The sequence below is a fragment of the Scyliorhinus canicula genome, chromosome 9 (assembly GCF_902713615.1).
Source record: "Scyliorhinus canicula chromosome 9, sScyCan1.1, whole genome shotgun sequence".
NCBI classification, from domain to species: Eukaryota; Metazoa; Chordata; class Chondrichthyes; order Carcharhiniformes; family Scyliorhinidae; genus Scyliorhinus; species Scyliorhinus canicula.
Genome location: NC_052154.1, coordinates 38525483 through 38539717, shown reverse-complemented (window position 1 = coordinate 38539717; position 14235 = coordinate 38525483). Strand labels below are relative to the sequence as shown.

The window sequence follows — 14235 nt, the reverse complement described above, 5'->3', positions numbered from 1 at the left end:
TCTTACTTGAAATTACTTTCAAACCAATTTGTATTACAGAAATATGATGTCTATATTGCAATGGGAAACATACCATGATTTTTTTCATTCAGCAGGTTTTTAGTAGCTGGTAGGAACATTTCCATCAGCTCAGGCACTTTCCTGATTACATGTACTGCGCATAATGCTGCCTGGAAAAAAATGATATACAAATTCAGACTATTTCCAAGGTGATCAAATATTAATATAAAAATGTTACAAACATTTTAAGCATGAATTTGAACTAGCCCTTCAACCAGCATTTTAAATGTAATATAATTACAAAACTAAATGTAATTCAGTTATTGCAATGCATAGACACAAAAAAAGAGCTTTAAAAACCCAGCTTATACAGGATAGTACACAAGTTAACAAAAAATAATTGGAAAAAATAAATCGAAGCAGCTAATCCTGGGTGCAACTATTTGACTCAAGGCAGAGCAGTGGAGTGACAATGGCATTATCTGCCCTAAATATCTCAATGATACTTTAAAAATGTACTTAAGTTTCTCTGCAGCAACACCGTGCTATCCAATTTTCTGCTCTGACAGCAACTAATGCTGGGGTGCACATTCGTTGACATGGCTAACATCCAAGTGCCCTATCCAAAACTTCATGAATGAACCTCAATTCCTACCTCATCCAATGCTCTTGTAAACACACTAGCAGAAGTTACTTCCAACAAAAGGGGTAGGATTACAAGTTAATGTTTCCCTTTCTACTTAATGTACAGGAAGGTTTTTTTAATGTATTTTTCTTAAATTAACATTTTATACATAGAGAAAACACCCACCACCCCAAACAAAACTGGTACAAAGGAAAAAAAATCCCTGGTGTTCCACCCCAGATCCTGCTCTCTCTCACTCTCCTCCACCCCAAGCAGCTGATGTTGACCAATTCCTTGAAATACAAAATGAACGTAAGCCATCTTTTGCAGAATCCCTCGATCATGTCCGTTAAGGTGAACTTAATGGAATTCATGGTATAGGAATTCCATTAAAGTCCCCCAACCACACCGAGGCACGGGGAGAAGCTGATCTCCACTCCCACAGAACCCACCTGCGAGCAATCAGCGTTGCGAAGACTAAAACATCCACCCAGTCTGTAGCTCCGGCAGGTCCAACACCCCAAATATGGCCCCAGAAGTTTGGGCTCCAACTCCATTTGCAAGACTGCTGACATAATGCTGAAAGAGCCCCAAAACCTCCCCAACTCAGGCAAGATTAGAACAGGTGGACAGGATTGGCCAGGCCCTTCCCACACAGCTCACACTTGTCCTCCACTGCTGCAAACAACCAGCTCATCGTTGACCTCGTTAAATGTGCCCCATTTACCTCAAGGAAAGTGTTCTCTTAGTAAGCAGATAGCATTTGGTTCATTTGATCCAGGCCCAACATTACATTTTGCTTCACTGATCATATCTGCATCAATTACTTTTAAAACAAGTCTAAATGCATTCAGAAATGCAACAGTAAGAATGCAGCATTAAAATCCTTTCTTTACCTTCTTCCTCAGGTAAGAATTGGATGTTTTCAGCAGTTTTTCCACTTCGCCTGCGAGATCTCTGCACATTTCTGACGATCCCATACAGCCGAGTGTGCAGAGTGCAAGGCCCTGCACATACTGAGTACTGTGGTTCAGGTCACTGGAAACAAATAAAATATATGAATCAGCACATGATGCCATTTCACAAAGTTTGTCATTACAGTTTTTTCCAAACCAATAAATGTTTTCAGCTACAAATTCATGAAGAACACGCAAAGTTATAACTCTTCGCATAAATCAAACAAAGTCCAAATTTGTAAAGTGAACAGAAATTTTCTGAAAAATAACACTGTTCACCAACATTAAGCACAATTAATCTACAGAGAAACCTGGTTTTCTTTCGGTTTCCCTCTGATCGTGTCTTCTCTTTTCCTCCCCCCTTGAAAACTGCCAAAGTCAAACTGAAACACTAGTGAGCAGTTGAGGGATCAATTATAAACCACAATCCCACCAAAATCCTGCCAGTCATAAAGGAGTTAAACACAATCTACATCAGTTTGCAAGTTTCTAGTATTTCCTGGGGTCATAAGATACAGGTTTGCCCAAGAATATGAAAGGAACCTGCATCCCTGCCAATTCTATTAGAGTTAGCTATTCAGACAAATATAACTATTGTCCAAAGGGATTGCACAGGCATGTGTCTTATCGGCTGCTTGTAAAGTTGAGGTTCACTACATGAGGGAATTGTAGCTATCAATTCCCCTATCACTCCCTAGCATAAAATACTAAAGCACCAATATGCATGAAATAGTTTAATTTCAAACACATGACTGCAAGCCAATGCAATATTTATTGGAACCACAAAAATTTTATACGTAGCTGATACAGTAGGGCACCAAACTCCTTTGGTTATAGGATCATACTATCACTGAAGTGCAAGATTATGGATTCAAGTTAACTCCAGGAACTTCAGCACACAAATGGAGTGCTGAATTGCCAGAGATGCTACCTTTTGGATGAGACATTGAACCAAGGCATTGTCTGCCCACCCACGTCAACGTACAAGATACCACGGCATTATTTAAAAAGGAGCAAGCGAGTTATCCAGGTTTCTTAGTTAATAATTAATCCTCAATAAACAAAACACGTCAACTTCTATGTTCTATGGTGATATTTCTCATGGCAGTGGAATGTTAGATGGGCATTAAATTAAATACAGTGGTTGCCTACATAACAAGTGACTAGACTTTTTTTTCTCCTCCTTTCACTTATGAAAAGCACAGCAGACAGCATTTATTGCCCAAATCCAACTGCCTAAGGCAGTCTCGGTGAGCTGCCTTCTTGATCCACTATAGTCAGTGTTGTGTAGGTACATCTACAATGTTGTTCGAGAGGGAGTTTCACAACTTAGACCCAAAGATGATAAAGGAATGGTAATATATATTGCCTGGATGGTGAAATACCTGGAAGGAGCTCCCAGATGGTCGGGTTCCCACATCGCACCTGCCCTTTTCCTCAATGGTAGAGATTATGGATTTGAAAGGTGTTGACGAAGGAGCCTCGACAATGTCCTCGAAGGACATTTTGTTAATGGCACACACTGCTGCTACTAAGCGCTGCTGGTGGTGGAGAGGTGAATGTTGAAGGTGCTGGATGAGATGCCAATCAAGTGAGTTGCTTTGTCTGGACTGTTGTCAAGCTTAGAGTGCTGTTGGAGCTGAACTCATCCAGGCAAGTGGACAGAATTCCATCACATTCTTGACTTGTGTCTGGAGTCACTTGCTACAGAATTCCCAGCCTCTGACCTGCTCTTACAGCCACAGTAAATATATATGGCTGATCCAAGTCAACAATTTCCCCCAAGATGTTGGTGGAGGATTCAACAATATTGCCATTAAATATCCTGAGAGATGGGTTGAATTTTCTTTTGTTGGAGATAGTAATTGGCACTCATGTGCCATGAATGTTACTTGCCACTTTATCAGCCCAAGCTTAAATGCATACAGCCATTGACTGTTTCAGTATCGGAGTTCCAAAAAATACAGAACAATATGCAACCATCAGTGACCATCCTGACTGCTGATTTTATGTTGGCAGGAAGGTCATTGTTAGTGGGGCTACATCACTACCCTTAAGAACTCCTTCAGGATTGTCTTGGGCAGGGGTGGGCAAACTACGGCCCGCGGCCCGCCAAAGGTATTTCTGCGGCCCACCAAGTCATTAAAAAAAAAAAAAAAAAAAATTTTTTTTTTTTTAATTAAATTTTTTTTAAGGTTATTGGGGGGGGGGGGGCTGTTGGGTTACTTACTGGTATAGGGTGGATACGTTGACTTGAGTAGGGTGATCATTGCTCGGCACAACGTCGAGGGCCGAAGGGCCTGTTCTGTGCTGTACTGTTCTATGTTCTATATGAGGCGCCCAGAATCATAACCGGGTGAAGTAAATATTTTACTTAATATACTATGCGGCCCTTTGTGAATTGTGAATTTCTGAATGTGGCCCTTGCACGGAAAAGTTTGCCCACCCCTGGTCTTGGGGATCTGCAACCTCCTTGATGCCATACTCTGTCAAATGCTGCCTTGATGTCTCAACACTCACATCACCTCTGGCATTCAGCTCTTTTGCCAATGCTTGAACCAATGCTGTAATGAGGTCAGAGCGGAGTGACCCAGGCAGAATCCAAACTGAGCATCCGTGAGCAGGTTACTGCTGAGTAAATGCCACTTGATAGAATGTTGATGACTCCTTCCATCACTTTGCTGATGGAGAGTAGATTGATGGGGTGGTAACTGACTGGGTTGCATTTGTCCTGTTGTTGCGTACAGGATACACCTGGGCAATTTTTCACATTGCCAGTGCTGTAGCTGTACTGGAACAACCTGGCTAGGGGCGTAGCAAGTTCTGAAGCACAAGTTTTCAATACTACAGCTGTCAGGACCCATAGCCGTTGCAATATCCAGTGCCTTCAGCTGTTTCTTGGTGTCACATGGAGTGAACAGTATTGGCTGAAGACCGATATCTGCGATATTGTGGACCTCCGGAGGGGATCAAATTGGATCATCCACTCGGCACTTCTGGCTGAAGATTGTTGCAAATGCCTTCGCCTCGTCTTTTGCACCCATGTATTGGGCTCCTCTATCATGGAGGATGGGGTAATTTGTGGAACCTCCTTCTCCAGTTAGTTGTTATTTGTCTACCATCATTCAGGGGTGGATGTGGCAGGACTGCAGAGCTTGGTGTATTTGTTGTGGAATTGTTTAGCTCGGTCTTGTTACTTATGCTGTTTGGTACAGAAGTAACCTGTGTTGTAGCTTCACCAGGTTAACAGCTCATTTTTCAGTATGCCTGATGTTGTTTGTGGTATGCTCTCCTGCATTTTCATTGAACCAGGGTTGATCCCCTGGCTTAGTGGTAATGGTAGAGTGGGGGGGGGATATACCGGGCCATGAGGTTGCAGATTGTGGTTGAATACAATTCTGATGCTGCTGATGGCCCACAGCGCCATCATGGATGCCCAGTCTGGAGTTGCTAGATTTGTTTGAAGTCACCATTTGTTTGAAACACCATTTAGCACGGTGATAGTACCAAACAAGACGATGGAGGGTGTCCTCAACTTGAAAACGGGACTTTGACTCCAGAAGGACTGTGCGGTGGCCACTTCTACTGATACTGTCATGGACAGATGCATTTGCAGCAGGAAGATTGGTCAAGTATGCTTTTCCCTCTTGTTGGTTCCCTCACCAGCTACTACTCTGGTACTTCAGCAGGCTAGTCCTTTAGGATCCGGGAGCTCATGTGTGGCTGTACTACTGAGCCACTCTTGGTGATGGGGCTGGTTTAGCACACTAGGCTAAATCGCTGGCTTTTAAAGCACACTTAGGCAGGCCAGCAGCACGGTTCCATTCCCCTACCAGCCTCCCCGAACAGGCGCCGGAATGTGGCGACTAGGGGCTTTTCAAGGTAACTTCATTGAAGCCTACTCGTGACAATAAGCGATTTTCATTTTCATGGACATTGAAGTCCTCCACCCAAAGCATATTCTGCACCCTTGCCACCCTCAGCTTCCTCCAAATGGTGTTCAACATAGAGGAGTACTGAATCATCAGCTGATGATGGCTGGTATATTGTAATCAGCAGGAGGTTTTGTTGCCTATGTTTAGTGGGTCTGTTCTGCCAGTGAGACAGGACATACCCAGGAATGGTGATAGTGGTGTCTGGGACATTGGCTATAAGGTATGATTGCGAGTATCATAGAATTTACAGTGCAGGAGGCCATTCGGCCCATCGAGTCTGCACCGGCCCTTGGAAAGGGCACTCCAAATAAGCCCATACCTCCATCCTATCCCCATAACCCAGTAACCGCATTTGATTTTTTTTGGACACTAAGGGCAATTCAACATGGCCAATTCACCTAGCCTGCACGTCTTTGGACTGTAGGAGGAAACCGGAGCACCCAGAGGAAATCCACGCAGACATGGCGAGAACATGCAGACTCCGCACAGACAGTGACCCAAGCCAGGAACTAGAGCTATGAAGCAACTGTGTTAACCACTGTGTTACCGTGCTACCTGGAGTGGGGATGAATGTAATGTGACATGAATCCAAGGTCCCGGTTGAGACCGTACCCATTTGTGCAGAACTTGGCTCTAAGTTTCTGCTCGGCGATTCTGCGTTGTTGCGCGTCCTGAAGGCTGCCTTGGAGAACGCTTACCCGAAGATCAGAGGCTGAATGCCCTTGACTGCTGAAGTGTTCCCCGACTGGAAGGGAACATTCATGCCTGGCGACTGTCCGTTCATCCGTTGTCACAGTGTCTGCATGGTCTCGCCACTATACCATGCTTCGGGACATCCTTTCCTGCAGCGCATGAGGTAGACAACGTTGGCAGAGTCGCACGAGTAATTACCACGTATCTGGTGGGTGATGTTCTCACGTGTTATGATGATACCCATGTCGATGATCTGGCACGTCTTGCAGAGATTGCCATGGCAGGGTTGTGTGGTGTTGTGGTCGCCGTTCTGAAGGCTGAGTAGTTTGCTGCAAACAATGGTTTGAGAGAGGTTACGGGTTACGCGATTGTGTGAAGGCAAGTAGTGGGGGTGTGGGGATTACCTTGGCAAGATGTTCGTCTTCATCGATGATGATGTGTTGAAGGCTGCAAAGAAGATGTTGTAGTTTCTCCGCTCCAGGGAAGTACTGGACGACAAAAGGGTACTTTGTCGGTTGTGTCCTGTGTTTGTCTTCTGAGGAGCATGGTGCGTTTTTTTTTGCTGTGGCGCGTTGTAACTGTCGATCGATGATTTGAGCGGCATATGTCATTCGCACGAGGGCATCGTTCAGCGTCCGTAGATGTCTGTTATGCTCCTCCTCGTCTGAGCAGATCCTGTGTATACAGAGAGCTTGTCCATAGGAGATGACTTCTTTAATGTGTTTAGGGCGGAAGCTGGAGAAGTGGTGCATCGTGAGGTTATCCATGGGCTTGCGGTAAAGCGAAGTGCTGAGGTGACCGTCCTTGATGGAGATGAGGGTGTCCAAGAATGCAACCGATTTTGGAGAGTAGTCCATGGTGAGTCTGATGGCGAGATGGAACTTATTGATGTCATTGAAATGAAAAAAAAAGATAATCGCTTATTGTCACGAGTAGGCTTCAATGAAGTTACTGTGAAAAGCCCCTAGTGGCCACATTCCGGCACCTGTCCGGGGAGGCTGGTACGGGAATCAAACCGTGCTGCTGGCCTGCTTGGTCTGCTTTAAAAGCCAGTGATTTAGCCTGGTGAGCTAAACCAGCTAAATCATTTCAGTGTTTATTCGTCGTGGGTCCAAAGGAAAGAAATGTCATCGATGTATCTGGTGTATAATGTCTGTTGACGGTCCTGTGCGGTGAGGAGGTCTTGTTCAAACTTGTGCGTGAAGATGTTGGCATATAGGAGGTGCAAATTTGGTCCCCATGGCTATTCAGTGTGCCTGGGTGAAGAACTTGTTGTCGAAGGTGAAGACGTTGTGATCCAGAATTAAAGTGGATGAGCTGCTGAATTGCGTCTGGAGATTAGCAGTTGTCGGTGTTGAGTACTGAGGCTGTTGCAGCAATGCTATCGCCATGGGGATGCTGGCGTAGAGTGCCGAGACGTCCATTGTGACGAGGAATGTTCCTGGTTCAACTGGTCCATGGGTGCAGAGTTTCTGCAAGTAGTACGTCGTATCGCGACAGAAGCTGGGCGTTCCTTGTACGATGGGTTTCAAGATGCCCTCAATGTAGCCAGAGAGGTCCTCACACAGGGTCCCATTGCCTGATATGATAGGACAGCCTGATGTATTGCCCTTGTGTATTTTTCGGGAGGCAGTAGAGATCTCCAACGCTGGGAGTACGTGGGATGAGAGCACGTAGGGTGCTCTGAAGGTCTGGATCCACGGTCTTGATCAATAGAGTTGGTGGATGTGTTCCTTGGTCGGATCTGAGGCCAACTGTCTGTCTTGGTTGTTGAGTTGTCAGTACACTTCTTTCCAATAGTCCGTTCTGTTCAGTATGACGGTGGCCCCTCCTTTATCTGCTGGTTTGATGACGATGTTGCGGCTGGTCTCGAGAGCGCGGATGACGTTGTGTTGTGCTTTGGTGATGTTCGGGGCTGTCTTGTGAATGCGCCTGATGAATCTGGCATTGATGCAACTCCTGACAGCTTGAGCATACATGTCGAGTCTAGGGCCTTCCAGAGAAGTCCAATTCACCTCTTTCCTCTTCGGTTGCCGCACCGCAGATCTCGGTCTGCTGTTCCAGTTCATTGGTGGTCTCATTGGGTTCTCTGTCGGCCTCTTGAGGAAGAACTCCTGGAGCCTCATTGGCCTGATGAATTCCTCCGTGTCTGCTGCGAGACTGATGGGGTCCATTTTGGTGGTGGTGTAGAAATTGAGCCATCTGCTGAGGACTTTTGTCTGGTTGAAGGGTGTAGTCAATCGAGTTGACAATAGATTTCCCTGTATTGTTTTCTACTGTGGTACCGGGAGAGGCTTGGTTGCTGCTGGTGATGATGCTGGGTTTCTCACGCTTCCTGTTCTTGGTGTGCATATAGATGGCATAGTATCGATGTCTCACCTGTTTGGTGGTGTTCCGTAGCTGGTCTACAGCGCCCTGAGCGCAAGTCGAGAATATGGACTCACTATCTTGGCTTCCAGGTTGCGGCGTCTGCTGTAGGAGATAAATTAAGTGTCAACCACATTGCTGTGGGTCTGGAGTCACATGTTGGACAGACCAGATAAGGTTGGCAGATTTCCTTCCCTAAAAAGGACATTAGTGAATCAGATGGGGTTTTACCACAAATCAACAATGGTTTCATGGTCATCATTAGACTTTAATTCCAGATATTTTATTGAGTTTCTTTCTGGGAGTGGACACGTATGAGCAGTGTTCTAAGGGGCCAGCTAACCACACTCGTATGTTTTGACCATGTCTCAAGTTGCTATGCTTTTGGGTCTCTTCGTTAACACCATGGGCGAAATTCTCCGGTGACCGTCGCGATGCCCGGGACCCGGCGGCAAAAACGGCGCTGATGACTCCGGCGTCGGGCTCCACGAAACATCGCGTATTCTCCGGGCCCGAATGGGCCAGCAGCACAGCGTTACGCCATTCATGTCGGTGTCACCCGCTGACGTCGGGCGACTTAAATCAACACCTCCCGGCGTGACTACACAAAAGAGGCCCCCCCAACCCAACGGCACCCGCACTTTGATTTCTCTCTTTCCCCCCCCCCCCCAGCCTGTCACCCACCTCCACGATGAACGCCATCAACCATCAGCACTGGTTGACGCCGTTAAATACCTGTTGTGATTAACACAGACGTGACCCATGGCCACGTTGGCGGGACTTCGGCCCATTCGGGCCGGAGAATAACAGCAGCACAGAAACCCATAGCCTCCCGCCGGCCCCCGCCATTCTCCGAGGCGGGCGGTGGGACGCCGACTTTCTGCAGGTGGGAGAATTCTGAACATGGCGGGGGCGGGATTAACTGCGGCCCCGGGCGATTCTCCGACCTATTCTCCGACCTTGCAGGGGGTCGGAGAATTTCGCCCCATGTTAGTAATTCTTAATGTCGAACTGGAGTAGTGTCCTTTGGTGGCCATTTCCAGGGTATCAGATTCACCGGTGCTGCAAATGGGGGTGAAGATAGATATTCTTGCCTTTGCCTCGTTAACAGCCCGGAGGTGAGTTCTGCTTGGGTGGAGGTCTCCTACACGCTCCAGTGCCTTGGTATGGTTGGGTGACATCATGGAATTTTTGCATTTGGAGAAGGTCAAATGCACTATTGATGGTCAGTTGAAGTGATCTCCTGGAGATGGCAGTCAGCCATTTATTCCTTTTTTTAAAAAATGTGTTAGTTGGGGGGGTGATTTGTACTGCTATTTGTGATTCTTTTATTGCATAAATTATAACATACCTGTTTTTTGGTTACATCGTTATTGCTAAAAATGAAAAAAATCTTTATTTAAAACATTTTTTACAATAATCAAACAGCAATAATCCAACAGAAGGGGTTGAGGGGCGACCTGATAGAGGTCTACAAAATTATGAGGGGCATAGACAGAGGGGATAGTCAGAGACTTTTTCCCAGGGCAGAGGGTTCATTACTAGGGGGCATAGGTTTAAGGTGCGAGGGCAATGTTTTGAGATGTATGAGGCAAGTTTGTTTTTTTTTTTTTACACAGAGGGTAGTAGGTGCCTGGAACTCTCTGCCGGAGGAAGTGGTGGAACAGGGACGATAGTGACATTTAAGGCGCATCTTGACAAATACATGAATAGGATGGGAAGAGGGGTACGGAACCTGCAAGTGTAGAAGATTTTGTAGACGGGCAGCATGGTCAGCGCAGGCTTGGAGTGCTGAAGGGCCTGTTCCTGAGCTGTACTTTTCTTTGTTCTTTGTTCGTTCAAAGTGCAATTTGCTTTTGAAAGTTACATGCAGAATTTCAGGGTTTGGAATTAAAGCAAACATACAAGCTGAATGCTTATCAAAACATGGAATTAAATTACTTGGATTAAGAACAGTACTTACTTTTTAATACAATTTGTCATGAGCAAGTGAACATCTTGCCGCTCATCAAGCAATAACATAGCACCTAGATAACCAATCCGTTTGTCTGTAAATTTCTGTGAGGCAATCAGTTTTAGGCACTCCAGCTACAGTGAACAAAAACACAAAGCAAAATATTTTACAAACAGGACAACTTCAATATTAAAGATTTAGAAGGAGCAAAACAATCAAACGCAAAATGATTTTATCACCACAAGTTTTTTTTTAAACTACAGAACGTTTGAGTACAAAAGAGGAGTTAATGCCCTCATTGAGATACACTTTTGTTTCTGCTCGAAGGTAAATCTGTGGCCAGTTATAAAACACGACAGAGGCAAATCTGCACCAGTTAGGATATAGTAATAACTGCATAAATTGTACAGGACCAGGCAGTTCAACAAATCACCTCAACACCAAAATGATCAAAAGAACAAGGACCAATACCTAAATGAAAGGGATGAAGTTTAACTAACTCTAGGATATTTGGATCATGCCAAAATCTCTCAAGGCATCAATGAGCAAAATCAATAGATAAATTTCTATGTTGTGTTGTAATCACAAAAATAAACAGATTACATATATTTAATACAAATACAAATTAGGCAGCACGGTAGCATTGTGGATAGCACAATTGCTTCACAGCTCCAGGGTCCCAGGTTCGATTCCGGTTTGGGTCACTGTCTGTCTGTGCGGAGTCTGCACATCCTCCCAGTGTGTGCGTGGGTTTCCTCCCACAGTCCAAAGATGTGCAGGTTAGGTGGATTGGCCATGATAAATTGCCCTTAGTGTTGGGTGGGGTTACTGGGTTATGGGGATAGGGTGGAGGTGTTGACCTTGGGTAGGGTGCTCTTTCCAAGAGCCGGTGCAGACTTGATGGGCCGAATGGCCTCGTTCTGCACTGTAAATTCTATGATAAGTTGAGGGGGCAATGTATTAGGCTCACACACCATCAATTTCAATTACTTCTAAAACAGACTTAGATATACCCGTTTTTTGCACAATTAGGGCCATTTTCAGTGCAACAGGACATATGGCCCCAATTTAGTTACACGTCTGAAACCAGTTTTCATAAACCAGTGTAGCATAATAAGACACTGAATTTAATTTGCCCTTTGCAACAACCTCAGCCCTCTCGAATACCTACTTTTTAACCATTGATGACACTTCCAAACACTTGCAAATTTCAAAATTGCGCCTGGTTCCGTCAAGTCTACAATTCATCAATACAAGTCAAAAACAACAATGGGTTTAGTACTGAACCTTGGGAACACTACTGTATACCTGGGTCCAAATCAGTCATTTCCCACAGCTTTCCATCCATTAGCCAATTTAATATCCATACTGCTGCTGTCCCTTTTGCATTGTGATAAGCCAGTTTTGTGGTATTAAACAAATTCTCTTTTCAAATTCCGGATAGATATCAACATTACTTTCCTCAACAACCCTCTGACTTAAACAAAAATTTAAGTTTATTGGCTCTATTTAAACACATTCACATTACACGAGTTAAGATTTGATTTCTTGAAGTAGCTATGTTTAATGCAAGACTAGTTTTAGTGTTGAAAGTTATTATTTCATGGGTGCTGGAGTCAAACTAATCCATTTTTTCAACAACATCCAGGCAGCCTGCATTTTGAGCAGGGGTCACTGGGCAATGTTTTTCTCTCTCGCAAACAGAGGAATAGAAATAAGTTCTAACAGCACCCTTGCCACCCAGCTGTTAGTTAACTCAGATAGAATCTGAAGCCTCCCCAACCTGCTCAACTCACCGGCTCGACAACTGATGAGAAGTTCGCAATATTTTCTTCTTAAAACTCACGATAGCGATTCACAACTGACACAAAATGGATGCTGATACACATGTACACCACAGATTTAAATTTCATTCTTCTTTTAAATCCATTTTTAATCCCCAAAAACTGGCAATGACCATATTAGCAGTTTACCTGGCCGAAGTGTGCAGGATATCCTAGCATGTGCATGTACAATAGTTTGGCCACATTTCGACAGCGGTAAGTGTTATCTTCTTCCCTGAATGAAGACCGAATTGAAGCACATTCTTTCTGTATCATCTCACGCTCCTCAGCTTGGGTCCTGGCTGTCCGGATAGTCCGGATTAGCTCCCTCAGTCTGATGGGGGCTGGCATCCTCTAAAGTTGAAAAAAAAAGCTCAATAAACAGACCCAGAAAATAAGACCCTAATTTTATCCATACTTTTTTTTAAAAACCACAATAATTTCAACATGCTATTTTGCATCTGAATTTCCAGCAATTCGCAATGTAAATGAAAACTTCAAAGAAATGGCAGAATCCTGCAGAGATCCAGTTCGAAACCAGAGGTCACACCACAATTTATGAAGATTTAAAAAGTTTCAAGCATCTATTCATAATTCATGCACATTAGGCAGAGTATGTTTAAGATCATTTTAACATACACCGATCTGAAAATGCATTCAAAGAAATTTTTAAAATAGTATACGTCTCAGTGAGGATCTTTGTAAATGCTTAAAATCTCTCAGACAACAATCGCAACAACAATCTCTCCCTTAATGCTAGCAAAACTTAAGAGCTGGTCATTGATGTCAGCAAGCAAAGTACTGTACACACCCCTGTCAGCATCAATGGGGCCGAGGTGGAGATGGTTAGCAGTTTCAAATTCCATGGGGTGCACATCTCCAAAATTCTGTCCTGGTCCACCAACGTCAACGCTACCACCAAGAAAGCACAAAGCGGCTATACTTCCTGAGCAAACTAAGGAAATTCGGCACGTCCATATTAACTCTTACCAACTTTTACAGATGCACCACAGAAACCAACTTTTACAGATGCACCATAGAAAGCATCACAGCCTGGTATGGCAACTGCTCAGCCCAGGACCACAAGAACCTTCAGAGAGTCGTGAACACCGCCCCATCCATCACACAAACCTGCCTCCCATCCATTGACTCCATCTACACCTCCCGCTGCCTGGGGAAAGCGGGTGGCATAATCAAAGACCCCTCCCACTCGGCTTACTCACTCTTCCAACTTCTTCCATCGGGCAGGAGATACAAAAGTCTGAGAACACGCACGAACAAATTCAAAAGCAGCTTCTTTCCCACTGTTACCAGTCTCCTAAATGACCTTAGAACATACAGTGCAGAAGGAGGCCATTCGGCCCATCGAGTCTGCACCGACCCATACAAGCCCTCGCTTCTACCGTATCCCCATAACTCAATAACCCTTCCTAACCTTTTTGTTCACCAAGGGCAATTTATCATGGCCAATCCACCTAACCTGCACGTCTTTGGACTGTGGGAGGAAACCGGAGCACCCGGCGGAAAACCCACGCAGACACGCGGAGAACGTGCAGACTCCGCACAGGCAGTGACCCAGTGGGGAATCAAACCTGGGACCCTGGTGCTGTGAGGCCACAGTTCTATCCACTTGTGCTACCGTGCTGACCCTCTTATGGACTGACCTCATTAATACAGTACTACACCCCTGTAGGCTTCATCGGATGTTGGTGCTTGTGTAGTTACATTGTGCACCTTGTGTCGCCTATTATGTATTTTCTTTTATTCCCTTCCTTTCCATGTACTTAATGATCTGTGGAGCTGCTCGCAGAAAAAATACTTCTAACTGTACCTCAATACATGTGACAATAAACAAATCCAAATCTCAATTAAAGCTAATAAG

General features: G+C 44.8%; 1 protein-coding gene across 5 annotated transcripts in view; it reads right to left on the bottom strand.

The window, feature by feature from the left end:
- Positions 1-14235, bottom strand: part of ap1g1 (adaptor related protein complex 1 subunit gamma 1) — a 168512-nt gene that overhangs the window by 99998 nt on the left and 54279 nt on the right. For all 5 annotated transcript variants that reach the window (XM_038806532.1, XM_038806533.1, XM_038806534.1 and 2 more), the window contains exons 2-5: positions 12504-12707; positions 10540-10664; positions 1522-1663; positions 74-170 (exon numbers count right to left, since the gene is read on the bottom strand). In XM_038806532.1, the coding sequence (XP_038662460.1) occupies positions 74-170; positions 1522-1663; positions 10540-10664; positions 12504-12707 (568 nt within the window). The remainder of the gene's footprint in view (positions 1-73; positions 171-1521; positions 1664-10539; positions 10665-12503; positions 12708-14235) is intronic.